At 40.2% G+C, this 17,414-nt stretch overlaps 1 protein-coding gene across 1 annotated transcript in view; it reads left to right on the top strand.

The window, feature by feature from the left end:
• LOC124716915 (N-alpha-acetyltransferase 30) overlaps positions 1-16,790 on the top strand; it is an 82,497-nt gene extending 65,707 nt beyond the window's left edge. The window contains exon 4 of the mRNA XM_047243484.1: positions 10,843-16,790. Within this exon, the coding sequence (XP_047099440.1) occupies positions 10,843-10,980 (138 nt within the window). The 3' untranslated portion in view covers positions 10,981-16,790. The remainder of the gene's footprint in view (positions 1-10,842) is intronic.
• The last annotated feature ends 624 nt before the right edge of the window (positions 16,791-17,414 follow it).

Raw genomic sequence — 17,414 nt, 5'->3', positions numbered from 1 at the left:
CACATCCATGCGCGAGGCAGGATTCGAACCTGCGACCGTAGCAGCAGCGCGGTTCCTAACTGAAGCGCCTAGAACTGGTTGGCCACAGCTATTGTTCTGGAAAAAATAATGGAAAACAGGGAAGATGTAATTATTTATAAGGCACATGTATGTGAGACCACATGATCTCAGACTGCAAACTAAAATTGCGTGTACAAAGTAATAATATTACCAACTTTACTCTTTTGGATCTTGATATTACTGCGCCTTTCTCTCTTCCCTATGTGTAAGTCTCGGGATGAGCGCACACACACACACACACACACACACACACACACACACACACACACACGAACACACACACCTACCGTATATCTCAGGGGGTTTCACCCCCTCTATCTCTGTCAGGGTCCAATCTTACATTCATGGATGTCACTCCATCCTTCCCGAAGATGGACACTGTCTCGGCACAGTGACAGATTGTGGCCCATTCGGTGTCCACCCAGCCTCTTGTAATGCTCTCCTCCAACAGAACTGTAATGGTTACTATTGTCTCCTTCTATGATTGCAGTCTGTTCTTTCTCTCTGCTCCGTAGCTTGTGTTATGTTGCAGGGCTCTCTTTTTGTGGATACTTCTTCCCCTTTCTCTTCATGGTTTCCAAACCTTCTGTCAGAACCGCTCCTTTGTGAGCTTCCAGTAGGTTGGTCCACACTGACATTGTTCCTGCATTCCTCTTCATTCTGGGATGGAACAAGGGACCATTCGGATATGTTTACACTATATGGTGAGGGTATGCAATCTTTATCACCCGTCCTGCCCTGTCCTGTCTCCCCTCCCCTCCCTCCCCTCCCCTCCCCTCCCCTCCCAAAAGGCCTCCTACGCTTCCTGCTCTTCATACCCTCCTTCAACAGATCCCTCCTCCCTTCCTTCTCCTCGTAAAGCCCATAACTATAACTCTCTGTGGGGTGGTACTGCTGATGGGCAGGAGTGTTGAATTTGTGCTGTCAGGTCTTGGTCTCTGCCCTCAACACTGAAGTGACCACACAATTTAATGTGGCACACAGCACTTTCTCAGCCATTGGTCTTTCCATCTGTAGCCATGGGTCCTCCTCACCCCTCATTTAATGGAGAGTTCAAGACAATTTGTGTGACATCGATCCTTTCCCGATCGTCTTGTCTTCTCTTCAGCATCAGCCAAATGGACACACTCCCAGACGGCTCTTTACTAATGCAGGTGGGGATGCCTTTTCCTTGGCTGCCATTCCAGCTGCTCCACCACACAACAGCATTGATGTGTCCATATGGAGTTTGACCAATACCATCCTTTTGGCAGCTGCTTCGGCGATTCCCTCTACCTTGGGTTCTCGACGGAAGACGGCCACTAGGTGGACCCCCCCCCGAAATTTCTACAGTTCATAAAGACCATCGTCGTGTCCTCCAATGCTACAAATGGCATCTATATCTCAACCACCTTCTGGCCTTTAAACTGCTTCATGCCCAGGCCCATTACTTTAAATGCTAGAAACAGATTTGTTGGGAACAATATGTCACTGCCATAGATTAAAACTGAAGAAACTGCAAAAAGGTGGGAATTTAAGGAGATGGGACCTGGATAAACTAAAAGAACCAGAGGTTGTACAGAGATTCAGGGAGAGCATAAGGGAGCAATTGACAGGAATGGGGGAAATAAATACAGTAGAAGAAGAATGGGTAGCTTTGAGGGATGAAGTAGTGAAGGCAGCAGAGGATCAAGTAGGTAAAAAGACAAGGGCTAGTAGAAATCCTTGGGTAACAGAAGAAATATTGAATTTAATTGATGAAAGGAGAAAATATAAAAATGCAGTAAGTGAAACAGGCAAAAAGGAATACAAACGTCTCAAAAATGAGATCGACAGGAAGTGCAAAATGGCTAAGCAGGGATGGCTAGAGGACAAATGTAAGGATGTAGAGGCTTATCTCACTAGGGGTAAGATAGATACCGCCTACAGGAAAATTAAAGAGACCTTTGGAGATAAGAGAACGACTTGTATGAATATCAAGACCTCAGATGGAAACCCAGTTCTAAGCAAAGAAGGGAAAGCAGAAAGGTGGAAGGAGTATATAGAGGGTCTATACAAGGGCGATGTACTTGAGGACAATATTATGGAAATGGAAGAGGATGTAGATGAAGATGAAATGGGAGATATGATACTGCGTGAAGAGTTTGACAGAGCACTGAAAGACCTGAATCGAAACAAGGCCCCCGGAGTAGACAATATTCCATTGGAACTACTGACGGCCGTGGGAGAGCCAGTCCTGACAAAACTCTACCATCTGGTGAGCAAGATGTATGAAACAGGCGAAATACCCACAGACTTCAAGAAGAATATAATAATTCCAATCCCAAAGAAAGCAGGTGTTGACAGATGTGAAAATTACCGAACTATCAGCTTAATAAGTCACAGCTGCAAAATACTAACACGAATTCTTTACAGACGAATGGAAAAACTAGTAGAAGCCAACCTCGGGGAAGATCAGTTTGGATTCCGTAGAAACACTGGAACACGTGAGGCAATACTGACCTTACGACTTATCTTAGAAGAAAGATTAAGGAAAGGCAAACCTACGTTTCTAGCATTTGTAGACTTAGAGAAAGCTTTTGACAATGTTGACTGGAATACTCTCTTTCAAATTCTAAAGGTGGCAGGGGTAAAATACAGGGAGCGAAAGGCTATTTACAATTTGTACAGAAACCAGATGGCAGTTATAAGAGTCGAGGGACATGAAAGGGAAGCAGTGGTTGGGAAGGGAGTAAGACTGGGTTGTAGCCTCTCCCCGATGTTGTTCAATCTGTATATTGAGCAAGCAGTAAAGGAAACAAAAGAAAAATTCGGAGTAGGTATTAAAATTCATGGAGAAGAAATAAAAACTTTGAGGTTCGCCGATGACATTGTAATTCTGTCAGAGACAGCAAAGGACTTGGAAGAGCAGTTGAATGGAATGGACAGTGTCTTGAAAGGGGGATATAAGATGAACATCAACAAAAGCAAAACAAGGATAATGGAATGTAGTCTAATTAAGTCGGGTGATGCTGAGGGAATTAGATTAGGAAATGAGGCACTTAAAGTAGTAAAGGAGTTTTGCTATTTGGGGAGCAAAATAACTGATGATGGTCGAAGTAGAGAGGATATAAAATGTAGGCTGGCAATGGCAAGGAAAGCGTTTCTGAAGAAGAGAAATTTGTTAACATCCAGTATAGATTTAAGTGTCAGGAAGTCATTTCTGAAAGTATTCGTATGGAGTGTAGCCATGTATGGAAGTGAAACATGGACGATAAATAGTTTGGACAAGAAGAGAATAGAAGCTTTCGAAATGTGGTGCTACAGAAGAATGCTGAAGATTAGATGGGTAGATCACATAACTAATGAGGAAGTATTGAATAGGATTGGGGAGAAGAGAAGTTTGTGGCACAACTTGACCAGAAGAAGGGATCGGTTGGTAGGACATGTTCTGAGGCATCAAGGGATCACCAATTTAGTATTGGAGGGCAGCGTGGAGGGTAAAAATCGTAGAGGGAGACCAAGAGATGAATACACTAAGCAGATTCAGAAGGATGTAGGTTGCAGTAGGTACTGGGAGATGAAAAAGCTTGCACAGGATAGAGTAGCATGGAGAGCTGCATCAAACCAGTCTCAGGACTGAAGACCACAACAACAACAACATAGGGCCACATACATTCTCTTCACAGGTGTGAGGAAAAGAGGAGGTTCATTTTTGGCTACCATCCTCCCACAGGCATCCCAGGAATTTCTCTGAGTGGTGTTATCCTCATTAGACCACACTCTATCGCTGAACAGTCTGCTCGGCATTTCGCCTGGACCTCAGTGTTGGTCCACTATGCACCCGCATTCCATCTTCTCAAACATGATCAGCAACAACTCCCTCTATCTTTCGTTCCCCACCACCTGGAGCCCTATAACGACCCATTTAGCTAGTAGAAATTCACCAGGGATCTTGCTCTCTGTCCCAACGCAGCTCCTGGACCATATTGTGCTCACAGCCAAATACGTCAACATTTATTAGAGGTGAGTCAGCGTAATATACTTACCCCTTTATTAACCATCTCTGGAGTGATGGGGAATTTCCTTCCCAGTGGTGAGAAAGTGTTGCCATTCCAGTTTTGAAATCTGGTAACAACCTCTTCAGGTGGACAGCCATCATTCAATCAGTTTAACTGAAGTTAATTGGACATATAATGAGTCGAAATTTGTATTGGATCCTTGAATCCTGGTACCTTTTTTCTGGAGCCAAGGATGATCTTTGCCGAGGCTGCTCTACTGCAGATAATTTAGTCCACCTGGAGTCTGCTATCGGAATGGCTTTTGCCCAGTGTCGACACCTTGTCGAGTCTTCTTTGATAGACTTAAAACGTACAGTGTGACGTGGCTCCACCATATCCTTACATGAGTGGGGCCTCTGTGGTCCACTCCCAATTTTTATCCCAGACTTTCTTTCATGTCACAATTTTCGTCTCCAGGGGAATAGGGTTCTGCAGAGTTCTGTTTTGTGTGTGTGTGTGTGTGTGTGTGTGTGTGTGTGTGTGTGTGTGTGTGTGTGTGTGTGTGTGTGTGTGTGTGTGTCTTTTTAGTGGCTATCAATGGTTTGGTAGCAGCTCGGGATGTACTTGGTCCCCCTCTTTGCATCGTGATGATTTTTGCATTTATTTTTTGTTTGTACGTGATGGGCATTTCTGAACACAAACTGTAGGGGGCAATAAACAGAGTGCAGTCTTGGGCCCTCACTCATGGCTTCCTTTTTTCAGCTGCCCAGATCTGTATTATTAATTTTTGTTCTCACCTAATAGTCCTTCCCCATCCATATCTGTACCTTGATAGCTAGTCCCTCAATGCTGACCTTATAATCGCCGCTAGCAATCATGTTTCTTTACAGACATAGGCTCATTTCAAATATTGTTTTAATTAAACTATGTTGTTTGCCTTTACACGTGTACGGGGCCCATAACCTGATAAAAATATTATTTTGAAGACAAGAAAACATTTTATTAACTTTATAATTACACCCTGGATACGAAAAGAAAAAAAAAAAAACACGTTTACTGGGGAAAAAACCATAGAAGTTACACAAAAGCAAACAATAAAGATATTGACAGCAGAGTCATGGAGCAGCACATAAACATAGACCTCAAGGAATTTTTTTTTTTTTTTTCTTTTCTTTTTAACAGTATGGAAGCACATCATTCGCAAGAGGCACATTTGAAAAGATAGGACCATTTCATTAAAACAGATACACTATCTGATCGAAAGTATGCGAACACCTATTAGTGGACATTGGTATGGGATGTGTCAGTCATTTTCCCTTATGCTGGCTTGAACTGTCCTGGGGATTCCTTCAGTGAATTGTCTGAGCGTCTGTAGAGGAATGGCAATCCGTTCTTTCTCAACAGCTGAAACCACAAGAGGACAGTGGGGTCTGCAGCAAACCTGATGTTCTAACTCTTCCAAATGTGTTCTGTGGATCTAGATTGGGACTATGGTCAGGCCAGTCAGTTTCAGGGACATTATTGTCCAACCACTGCCTCACATATGTTGCTTCATAACGGTGTGTTGTCATGCCGATACAATCAGTCATTGTCTCTGAACTGTTCCTCTGCTGTACGCAATACATAATGCTGTAGAATGTATCATACTCTTCCACATATCGCGTTTTCTTAAACATGATAAGGGAACCACACCCTAACCACAAGAAACAACCATAACCCCATCTCCTCCATACTTCACTGCTGGTGCTGTATGTGATGGCGGGTAATGTTTTCCATGCATTTGCCAAACCCAAATCCTTTCCTCAGGTTGCCAAATGGTATAGTGTGATTCATCACTCCAAAGCAGATTTCAATTCATCCTCTGCCAAGTGTTGTTACTCTTTATACCACCTCAAGCATCATTTATCATAGACTACAGAAATGTGTGGCTTATGAGGAGCTGCTCGACCATTTTACCCCTTTCTTTTTAACTCCCTACGAACTGTCCGTGTTTGCTGGACTATGGTAGCACTTTGCCACGAGTGACTCTTTCCACTGATTTCGTCCTACTTGGGCAGCTGTAGGAAGGTTGAAATGTCTCCATTGGATTTGTTACTCAGGTGACATCCAGTGACAAGTCCACGTTTAATGTCACTGAGTTCTGTTGACTGATCCACTGTTATAGCTTTTCTACTGTCAACATAATACTCCCCACCTCCATTTATACTGACAAGTTCGCCTCTTTTTGACATCTAGTGGTCAATTCTGCATTACGTATGGGTGTCAAGACACATCTGATCTTGATGGTTGGTTGGTTTAACGATTAAAGGGACCATACTAAGAGGTCATCAGTGCTTCCTATCTGGAACAGCCAAGTCAACAAAACTACACACCAAAGAAGGGTCTAGTGTGCGAGACCTGAGGAAATAAAATTTCAAGGTCTCCTGAAGGTCAACAAAGCCTAGAGAAAGGAACAAGGAAGAAGAAAAGAGGCGGGAAGGAAGAAAAGTGGTGAAGGTGCCCTGTCCAGGGTGCATTCAGATCCCCCTAAGGTAGAAAGTGCAGTGGGGGACATACAGCCCACCACTTACTGTAGACACCCCACCAAGCATGACCTAGAAAAGATTAGCGACATGGGCAGGGCAAGAGAAGCAGAGGAAAACGGAGCAAGAACACCAAGTCAAACATGACATGTGATGAGAGGGAAGAAGAGCAAAAGAACTGGTAGGGCGAGGGCTGGGAGCAGACCACCAAGCCCAGACAGCCACTGCCCGTTCAAGGCAGAGGGGCATAAAACGAGGTCAGCCACTGAGGCATTGTTTGCTAAAACCAGGAGTAACGAGTCAGGAAGATTTAGTCCACTGCAGGGTGACTAGGTTAGGACAGTCCAGCAAAATGTGGACCACTGTCAAACAAGCACCATAATGACAATGGGGCTGGACCCTCGTGATGGAGGAGATGATCATGAGTCACCCAAGTATGGCCAGTGCTGAACCGGTCTAAGATGATGGAATCTTTGTGAGAGGCTAACATAGAGGACATCCTCAAATCCACCGTGAGCCAGGGTCCAGACAAAGGGCACAGAGCATCCACATTGTTCAAGGACAGAAAAGGGAATCCTGGGTAGTCAGGATCAAGGGAAGGGGAGGGTAACACCAGTCACAAGATTGTAAACTGTTCAGAGTCGCTACAGGTGAGGAAGCACTCATCAATGAAGGAACAGATATGCTCAAGAGCATGAAATATGGCTACCAACTCTGCAGTGAAAACACAAGGAATGGAGTTCATTACATCCTGCATGGACGTAAGCAAAGCCAGAGTAACTGGCAAATATCAAGCCATCAGTCTAGACTACTTCTGAACCCTGAAACACACTGAGAATGGAGGTGAATTGGAAGCAGATATCCTCAATATGAACAGAGTCTTTTGGACATTGTGATAGGTCTAAACAGATATACCACAAGGGGCACATGAGCAGGCCAGAGAAGAGGTGGTAGAAGGAACAGCTAGAGTTCAGAAAAAAAGACACGGGATGCAGATGGCAATCATAACACCAGACCTAGGTCATTGTTACAGGAGGTGGAGATGGATCTCCTTATCTGGAAAGAGATCATAGTTCGGGTGCTGTGGGGAGCAGTGGAAGCATAACGCATAAATGATCAACTGTTGTTGGTGCAGAACGAGCAATGGTAGAACCCCTGCCTCCACTAAGACGTTGATCACAGCACTAGTCTGAAAAGCCCCAGTTGTATCCAGCATCTGTCAACATCGAAGGTGATGCCGAGCCATGTGCGAGACTCCCATAATCTAGATAGACCAATGCCATATGAGAGCAGAGTAGTGCACACCCCAATTTATGTGGCTTCGAGCTATTGAAGACCAATATGTCCACTTTAGTTGACGAAAATGAGATGTCATATCAACCGGGCATCAAAGGCCAGTCCCAAAAAACAAGGAGTCTTCACCACATTGATTGACTACTCATCAAGGCGCAGATCCAGATGGGGATGGACTATATGGCAACAACAGAAATGAACAATGCCGGTCTTGGCAGCTGAAAAATGGAAGCCATGAATGAAAGCCCAAGATCGCTCCCTACATTCTGTGTTCAGCAACATCTATCACAGATATACAAAAATAAATGCAAAAATTATCAGGATACAAAGAGGGGAACACCACAGGGCCTGCAGCCACCACCAGACCATTGATAGCCACCAAAGTTAGAGGGACACTCAAAACAGAACCCTCTAAAACCTCATTCTCCTGGAGATGGGAGGTGCCAACCTTTACCTGAAAAGGGCAGAGCTGGATAAAAATTGGGAGCAGACCATGGAGACTCCACTAGTGTAAGATGGCAAGGATATGGTGTCACCATGTGGTATCATAAGCTTTATGCAGATCGAAGAAGACTGGAACAAGGTGCTGACACTGGAGAAAAGCTGTTTGGATAGCAGGCTCCATGTGGCCTAAATTATCTGCAGTAAAACTGCCTTGGTGAAAACCACCCTGAGTTGACGCCGAAAGGTCCCACGATTCAAGCACCTAGTACAGCCTTTGGCTCACCATATATTCAAGTACCTTGCAGAGGACATCGGTTAAACTGATCACCAATAGCTATCCATCTGAAGAGGTGATTTATTCGACTACAAAACTAGAATAATGAAACTTTCTCACCTTTGGGAAGGGAGTTCCCCCCTCATTCTGGAGATGATTAAAAAGGGAAGTATATGTCATTGGCTAGCCACCACCCAATACGTATTGAAGCATTTGGTCGAGAACGGAGTCTGGTTCAGGAGTTGTGTCAGGGCAGAGAATGGGGTGCTAAACGGGGCATTATGAGACTCTAGGCAGTGAGGAAAAAAAGATAAATGGAGTTGTTTCAATTGGTGTTTGAGAATACAGAACACAGGTGGATAGGGGACCAACATTAGCAGAGGTCAATAGTGTACCGACGCTGAGGTTTGGATGAGATGTAGAGCAAACTGTTCAGTGATAGTCTGGTCTGGTGAGGATAACAGCTTTCAGTGAAATTCCTGGGACACTTTGTAGGAGGATGGTGGCCAGAAATGCACCTGATCTGTTCTCATACCTGTGAAGAGAAACTATGTGCCCCTATGTGCTGCGACATATTGTTTCCAACAAATCTGCTTCTGGCATTTGACAAGATAACAGGCTCGGGCATGGAACCGTTTAAAGGCCAGGAAGTGTTAGAGAGGTAAATGCCGTTTGTAGCATTGGAGGGCACAACAGTGTCTTCCATTGAGGAGAACTCGAGGAAGAAGGAATCGTTGAAGCAGCTCTCAAAAGGATGTCCTTGTTCAAACTCCATACAGACACATTGATGCCGTTGTGTAGTGGAGTGGTTGGGATGACAGTCGAGGAAAAGATATCCCGATCCACATTAGTAAAGTCCCACCTGGGAAAGCATACATGTGTGGGTGATGATGAAGGAAAGGTAAGATTATCGGAAAATGATGGGCTGTTCCACAAATCATTGTGAATTCCTCGTTGAACAGAGGAGGGGGAATCCAGGCCTACCAATGAAAACATCAATGGCCGATAAAGTGCAATGGGCCTTACTGAAGTGTGTGGTGACTCCACTGTTAGAGGCAGAGATCAAGACCTGCCAACCAGTCTTCAAACATTGTGCGCTGGTCAGGTGTCACAGTACCACCCCACATATCTGTAGATCACTTTGACAAGGATGTTGGTCATGTCATGGTATTATAGTTTAAGAAAAAATCACATATGGAGGCATTTACGTACATACAGGTAAAGTTTGAAAGGCTCAGGTAGGCTATGGTGGCCTTTTAATTAGAACTATCTCAGCATTTGCCTGATGTTATCTAGGGAAACTACTGACAACCTAAAGCATCATCATCAGATAGAGACCAGCACATCCATCCACCTGACTACAAGACAAGTCTTTTTTATTTATTTATTAAGTGTCATCTCATTTGTTTATCTCAGGTGTACATTACTGTCTTGCAAAGAAAATATTAAATAATGTAAAATGCAAGCCCTGCAGTGATCATTCATTTCTCGTTACATATTATGGCGCACACTAAACACACATTATTTTCATACTGTAACACTGCACACTGTATGCTGAGATGAGAACTATAGCAACATTGTTTGTTTTCCATTTTGTATGCTGTAACATTCCATTGGTTTATCTGATAAATTGAGGCAGCATCTCTCTGTAATTGAATCAGTTGTTGAGCTCAGAAATAAAAGGCATTAGTATTGTAAGTTGCAGATCAGACAGTAAGATTTTTCAGGGGAGGGGGTCAAGTGAAGGAGAGAAATTATGTAGTGTGAAAGTGTTGTATGAAGAGAGAGAGATTTTATTATTATCGTTCTTGTTGTTGTTGTTGTTTACTTGTTTTACGCTTTTAGCAAACCTTACTCTTCGTTGTGTAAGTAATCCTTCGCTGTATAGAATGTTTGTGAGATCTCTTTAATCTCCTGGGGTGAATTTTTGTACAGTTTTGTTCCTTGGTAGGATATGTTGTTTTGAGTTTTATGTTTATTATTTCAAGGTGAATGTAAGTTCAGTCTGTATTTTGTGCTATAAAAATGAAAGGAGTTGTTCGTGCAGTGTTTATAGTGTGTGTTTTTGATGCACATAACTGATTGGTAAATGTACTCTCATGGTGTAGTTAATGTCTCCAGTGTTTTGAAAAGGTTTTTACAGTGAGTGTAATTACTGTTTTTGGTTGTTATTCTTATGGCTGTTTTCCGTAGTGTGAAAACTGAGTTCATATTTCTGAATGTATTTCTCTTATATTGATTGTTTGAGTAATCAGCACACATTTCTCACATAAGATTTTATATTTTACAGGTTGTGTTGGAGACAGAAATTACGAACCGCCCTGCCCTGCGACTGTATGAAAATCTGGGCTTCGTTCGTGACAAGCGCCTTTTCCGTTATTACCTGAATGGTGTGGATGCTCTTAGATTAAAGCTGTGGCTGCGATGAGTTATTTGCTGTGGAACTTATAAAACTCAGGAAAATTTACCTACCTTAATGTGTTATGGAACAGTGAAAATGCAAGTGTGCTCTATCTCATTCCACCAGTTTGTTTCTCCTTTGAACGTGCCAGGCAAATCATTTTGGCAGCTTGTCAGAGTTTCCTGGCACTTCAAAAATGATGAAATGATATTTAGAAGGAGCTAACTTGGAAAATAATGCTGCAGTACACCTATATTAAACACCATAAGTCAGTGAACATCTGTCCATTGCAGCCGTACAATAGAACTGTGAGGACAGTCAAAAGATTCCTTGCTTTCAGAAAGCAAACACTTGACGGCTGTGAAATTTATGATTATCGGATGTTTGCGGCAGTTTGTTAGTTGGCAGCATGTGGAAAGAACCTCGAGACAGTTGTACGTGCCAGATAAAATGCGAAGAATTATCTGTGTTTGTGAAATGTTTTAAAGGACCTTTAACGTTATTATAGCTCTCAAAGTTTTGGTGATTTCCAGATCCTGTAACTTTATTTTTCCCCTCTAAATTATGCACATTTTAAATGTGAGTTCATCCCTGTTATAAGATTTATGACTTGTTAAAAATATTGTTCTGATTTCCTGTGAATCACTGTTTACTTTGACAGGTGGTTGTTACTGGCCGAACATTATTATGAAAGTAAATTTTGATGAACTGGGTATGTTTTGTGCATTACAATTACCTGGTTTTAATGTTTCCAGATATATTTGTTGTATTCACATTTCATTTAGCTGAACTGCAAATATATGCCTAATGTTTGCTGAGACTCGTCTTCCAAAGTCTTGTGTTTCCTAGTAATATACCAGCCTTCCTAATTTTGCTTGCAAAGAAATCCTTAAAATCAGACGTTTGTAGAATGCAAACAAGTCTTGGACTGAATGTTGGACGTCAAACCATTTGCTGCATAATAGATTCATGCTTTTGGAGGATATCTTAAAAGTACTACATAATCTCAGTTTAACAATAATTTGAGATAGCTTTTTGCATTGGAAAATAAATTATTTTAATCTGTCAAAAGTTTTGTACTTTAGTCATTGCTATTGTCTGTGATATTAAAAGCCCAGTTATCACTATGAATTTCTTAACTGACTAGTCTTGGAACTGATAGCACTATTGATTGTGCTTACAAGTGGAATTGTGTATTGTGTGAATTTATTTACAAATACGGACTTTAGACACTGTGCTTCTGTATCTTCTTCCTTTGACCTGTAGTATGGAAGGAAGCATAAGCACATGGTCTTTTTTTTTTTATTTTTGTCCACAGGTCACACATTTTATGTATGAGCTGAATGTAAATGCACAGCAAATTGGCCCACCATAATTGGAATGTTAATATCCACAGCTGTCGTTATCCTCGTGCTTAGATGTATCTAACCTTGTCATCTTGTGATTTGAAATATATTTGTTTTGCTAGAAATTTTTTTTGTCAGTTTTTTCTAGTTTTCATACAGTTTCAGGGGATAACCATTGAAACACAGTATACAACGTTGTTCAGAGCAATTAACATCTAACACTTCATTTGGCATGCAGTGTTGTTTAGGTTCATCTTGTGGTTCTTTGTTGGAAAATATTGTATAATTTAACACAGTATTTCAGTTATATACAATACAAATACATGTGCCAAGTGTGTGCGCTTTGGTCAGTATTCTGTACATTTTAAAGAAACTGAAGCTCAAAGCTGCAAGTTTGTTGTTTGTGCATCTGTGGATTTTTCTGCAAAATTCATTTTCAAAATAAAGATTCTTTTGAAATATCCATTTAGCGAACTTCAGATTTCAACCATGTGTTGGCATATTATTTTTACTTAGGCTTTATTTATAAACTAAGTGGAGACTTTTGCCACCATAAACTATTTTACCTTTCTGAGCAGTCTAAGAAGCTAATTATCAGTTTGTAATTAAGCTTTTTCATTTGCTGTATTTCAAGACAATGGCTTGTAACTTGTGTTGTGAACATAATTTGAGTTTGCCTACCAGTTTTCTTGTACTGTCACCCAAAAATTCCGGTGGAATTAATGTTTCAAGACACTAATGAAAACACTAACTTAGTGGCCACTTTGTGTGTATAGCGTAATACCGATGCTCAGCTTCTTGTATCTGCTGTAACAATATCTCATTATTTGTCCATATAAGTACCTGAAATCTGGGAAATAGTGCATACAGTTAGATTTTTAGAAAATTGTGTAATTAATTATTCCAACTACCTGAATAAAGGGTTGTATTTCAGCTACAGCAATATTAAAGAGAAAGACACAACATAATCATGTTCTCTTTTGGCTGACAGTTATGTTAATTTCCAGCAAAACCCTTTTGTGGTTTATGACTTTGATGTTGATCACATTGCTTCCATTTGTGGTATAGACAATATTATTGCTATCATATACATTATCTTGCCACACACTACAGAGAACTTATACTGATGTTAAATCTTTGTTCTAATGGCAAGAAATTTTTATAGTTTAGCATCCTTCTAAGTATTTCATTTATAATTCTTTGCTCTCATGTTTTGTTTGTGACTTTTGTTGCTTTGAATTAATACTAATCCAGTTCCAAATAACATTCGTCCTCATTTAACAGACTTTGACTGTTGTTGTCGTAATTCACCGTGTTCCAGTATTGCATGACAGATCCTTAATCATTAAACAGTTTCATTTTATCCTTTTTTTTTAAAATATTTTTGTTTTAATGTAAAAGATGCCATTGATGTTTCTTGATGTATTCAGGTCACACAAAAAGTTTAAGAGAGACAACGTCTGTTTCCCAGAGCTCACATCCAGTCTCCTAGCAATGTCATGGTGCTACAGTTTTGTGCTAACATACTATAAAAAGAAAAATTTTTTAAACTTCTATTTTTCCATCAGACTAAAAGATGTTCGCAAATGGAGCAGGGACATAGTATTTGCTGCAAATCACAGGCAGGCCTGAATTTCATTGTGGCAGATGCTTCCAATTTACAATGAAGGCCCCCCCTCTCTCTCTCTCTCTCTCTCTCTCTCTCTCTCTCTCTCTCTCTCTCTCATGTAAAGTATCTGCGTGCCACAGGGGACTGAGCTGCTAAAAAAATAAGTTGTGCATGTAAAGGATGTCTTTTTACTTCATCACACATGTGAAGAAGAGAGAACCAAACCAAAAGATTGGTTTTCAGTTAGAGAAAGTTAAATAAGAAAACACAAAACAAAAAGATTATGTGAGAAATAGTCTTTAAATACGGTAAACTCTTCATTATCCACAGCAATTGGAGACTTGTAACCTGTGGATTATAGAATTCCACAGATAATCCACAATTAAAATAAACAGTAATGTATTAGGGTTATTCAAAAATAAAATTTAATTGCAGTGTCATAAATAAAACCACTTAACTAATTATTTACAATAAATTCTACTTTAATCATCATGGTACATGTGAAAATAAAGTACTTACAAAGAAAACAATACAATCTAATTTCACATTACATTACACTACTTTGAAACAAAATAGTCTTGAATTGATTTCTGTCTTGGTTAGGTAGCTTCTTATTTACAAATCACACTACAAATTTTACACTTCACCAATTTGTCAGAGAGGGAAGCATCTTCTAGCTGCTCCATGTAATCCAGTAACCCAGGATTCTATTAAAGTGCTGATGCACAGTTGATTACTGTTTCTGGAATTATAGGAATGTTTTCATCATCATCACTGTCATTCATCTCCTCAGAATTCCCTCATACTCACTGAACAATAGCATTGTCACTCAACATCTCATGACCTGGCTCTGTGAAGTTGTTGTCAAACCTTTCAGATATATTTTCTGTGCCGACAGTTCTACACCCAGAGGTATTTTCCAAAACAGCAGCTAATATTGCAAATGAGCTGTCTTCTTCATCATCGTAATTACTGATTTCATCAATTTTATAATTAATGTTTTTCCATGACTTGACTATGTTTGGTTGTCTTACATTACACAGTGCCTTCAACACATCATAAATTGTGTCCAGCACAGTTAATTACTCCCAGAATGTTTGGAGATTGCAGTCCTCAACAATAAGTTTTTGTACCAGTTTCCTCTATAAATTGTCATCATGGCAGCAATGACACCTTGCTTCATTGCTTTAAGGCTGTCACGTTGTGGTAAATGTTTTATAAATGTCAACCCATCATCAATTTCAGAACATTTCTGTTTGGTTGAGTAGCTGCATTTTCCCGTTATAATAAAGCCCTTGCAGGTAGCCCCTCCAGCATTAAATGTTCTCACACCTGTGGCACAAAGCAATTATGGAACCGTGTTTGGAAAAACTGTGTGGTACATCCAGGTACCTTTCTGGTGAAAATAATGGAGAGGGAAATGGCGCATTTCATTTCCTTCGAAACAGTGCAGTTTTTAGCTTTATCTACTACACCAACAGTTATCCTTTCCTTGCTTGATTTATAACCAGGCACACTACGCTCTGTCACTAAAGCTGAAGTCTTTGTTGGTAGGTACCTCCAAAACAACTTGGTTATATCTGCATTAAATATTTGCTCCAACTCTAAATTTTCTCATTGAAATCAGTACAAAATTCAGAAGCAGCTTTATTATCTTTTGAAATCATTCCAACACGGCTTTATCCAGATCTGCGTATGTAAGATTTTTTGTAGCCTTCAGCCTTGACAAACCTTTAAATGGGTCAAAATTGCTAGCAAATTGAATTATTTTGTCTTTGTTTTTCCAAATATCGTGGATCGTAGTTTCACCCACACTGTAAATCAATACCAGATTTTGTATACCAATATTGCCTCTTTCAAGTTTGTGCATTATTTCCAGTTTCTGCTGAATGGTTAACACAGCATGTTTTCACTTTTTTCACATTGTTTGGGACTAACAGAAACTGATTACTACCTTTCGCAACAATTAAAATTCAGTGCTTGCAGTGTTCCAGCAGCATGTTGTTTACTACACTTGTTGTAACTTGAGATTATCACTCAACTGTGACCACTGTCGGCTTAGAGAAAAACTCTCTGCAGCAAAAAAAGTGAGGGAAATAGGCTGCGGATAATCTGCAAAACAGATAATCCACCCGTGGACAATCGAGAGTTTACTGTAACGTCTTCTAGGCAGTGCTTGCAACCAGTACAGAGATGATTATGCATACAAATGAGAGATCTAAACTCAGTCTGTGCCTGCTGAAAAGATAAGGAGCAAGATTTTATATATGATGATGATTGTAATTGTCTTCATGTAAAATTTACTGTAATTGTTGTTTGTATTTGATATGTGAAACATGCGCTTCATACAGAAACAGTTACTAAGTTTTCTGTCTGGAAAGAGTAAATGTTGTACAGTTTGTATTGGTCTGTTGGATGTACTGTTTCCATTAATCTCTGCTGATATTTGGAGTAAAAATAACTATTTTAACAGAAAATGTGAAATTTGTGGCACCTACAATTCAGCTCAAAGTGACTTAAGCTGTCCTAAAATGGGATCACATTGAAGTCGCTAATTGCAAACAATGAAATGATTGCACTAGGACTCGTTATTTTGCTACAGGTGTGCACTTGATATTTAGAATTTGGAGTTTATTATTTACAGCATATTATACTGAAGACAATTTTATGTCTTTGCAGATTAAATAAAACATCTGTATAAAAGAAATACTGTTATGGTATAACATAGCATCACTGACTCAAAATTGAACTACAGACGAGGATTAGTTTCATTATTCAGAAAAATCCTGTTAAATGAAATACATTTACCTACTCAAATGAATGTGTGTGTGTGTGTGTGTGTGTGTGTGTGTGTGTGTGTGTGTGTGTGTGTGTGTGTGAGAGAGAGAGAGAGAGAGAGAGAGAGAGAGAGAGATTGAGATTGAATTCACGAATATACTATATGGTCCAAATTTGTTGTGAGCCTGTCCAGATCTAAGAAAGAAAATAATCCACAAAGATCTTGGTTAGAACATATGTCTTGTTTTAGCACTTCCCGTTTGTGTTTCTCAAACCTCTCAGGTGTGCTTGATAAGACAGCTAAAATTTGAAGCTTTGATTTAGATAGATCTTAACTACATTTTTAACAGGTTTGTATGACAAGAAATGTTCTATGTAGTATTCAGATAACTGTAAGTTGTTTGTATTTTCCCATCCAAGATAGAAGGGGAGCTTCTACTTTTCTGTAACCAAAAAAAGAACAGTCATAGAAAGCTTGTAGGCATGCAAATACAAGAAGTCTGTTCAGATTTGAGACATCTACAAAATATTCATTGTACAGCTCCAGTTGTCTCCATCTCAACAGTTAACTAGAATGCTCTCATCTATCTCATGAGATGCTGAACCCTACTTTTGTTAGAATTTTTTTTATTTTGGACTTGTATTTTTCTGTTACCTTAGTACAGATATGTGGTTTAATCACCCTTATAAAACCCATAATAATGAGTTATGGTTTGTTTCAAAAGTAA

This window comes from Schistocerca piceifrons, chromosome 9 (assembly GCF_021461385.2).
Source record: "Schistocerca piceifrons isolate TAMUIC-IGC-003096 chromosome 9, iqSchPice1.1, whole genome shotgun sequence".
In the NCBI taxonomy this organism is placed as follows: domain Eukaryota; kingdom Metazoa; phylum Arthropoda; class Insecta; order Orthoptera; family Acrididae; genus Schistocerca; species Schistocerca piceifrons.
This window is presented reverse-complemented; position numbering and strand designations above follow the sequence as displayed.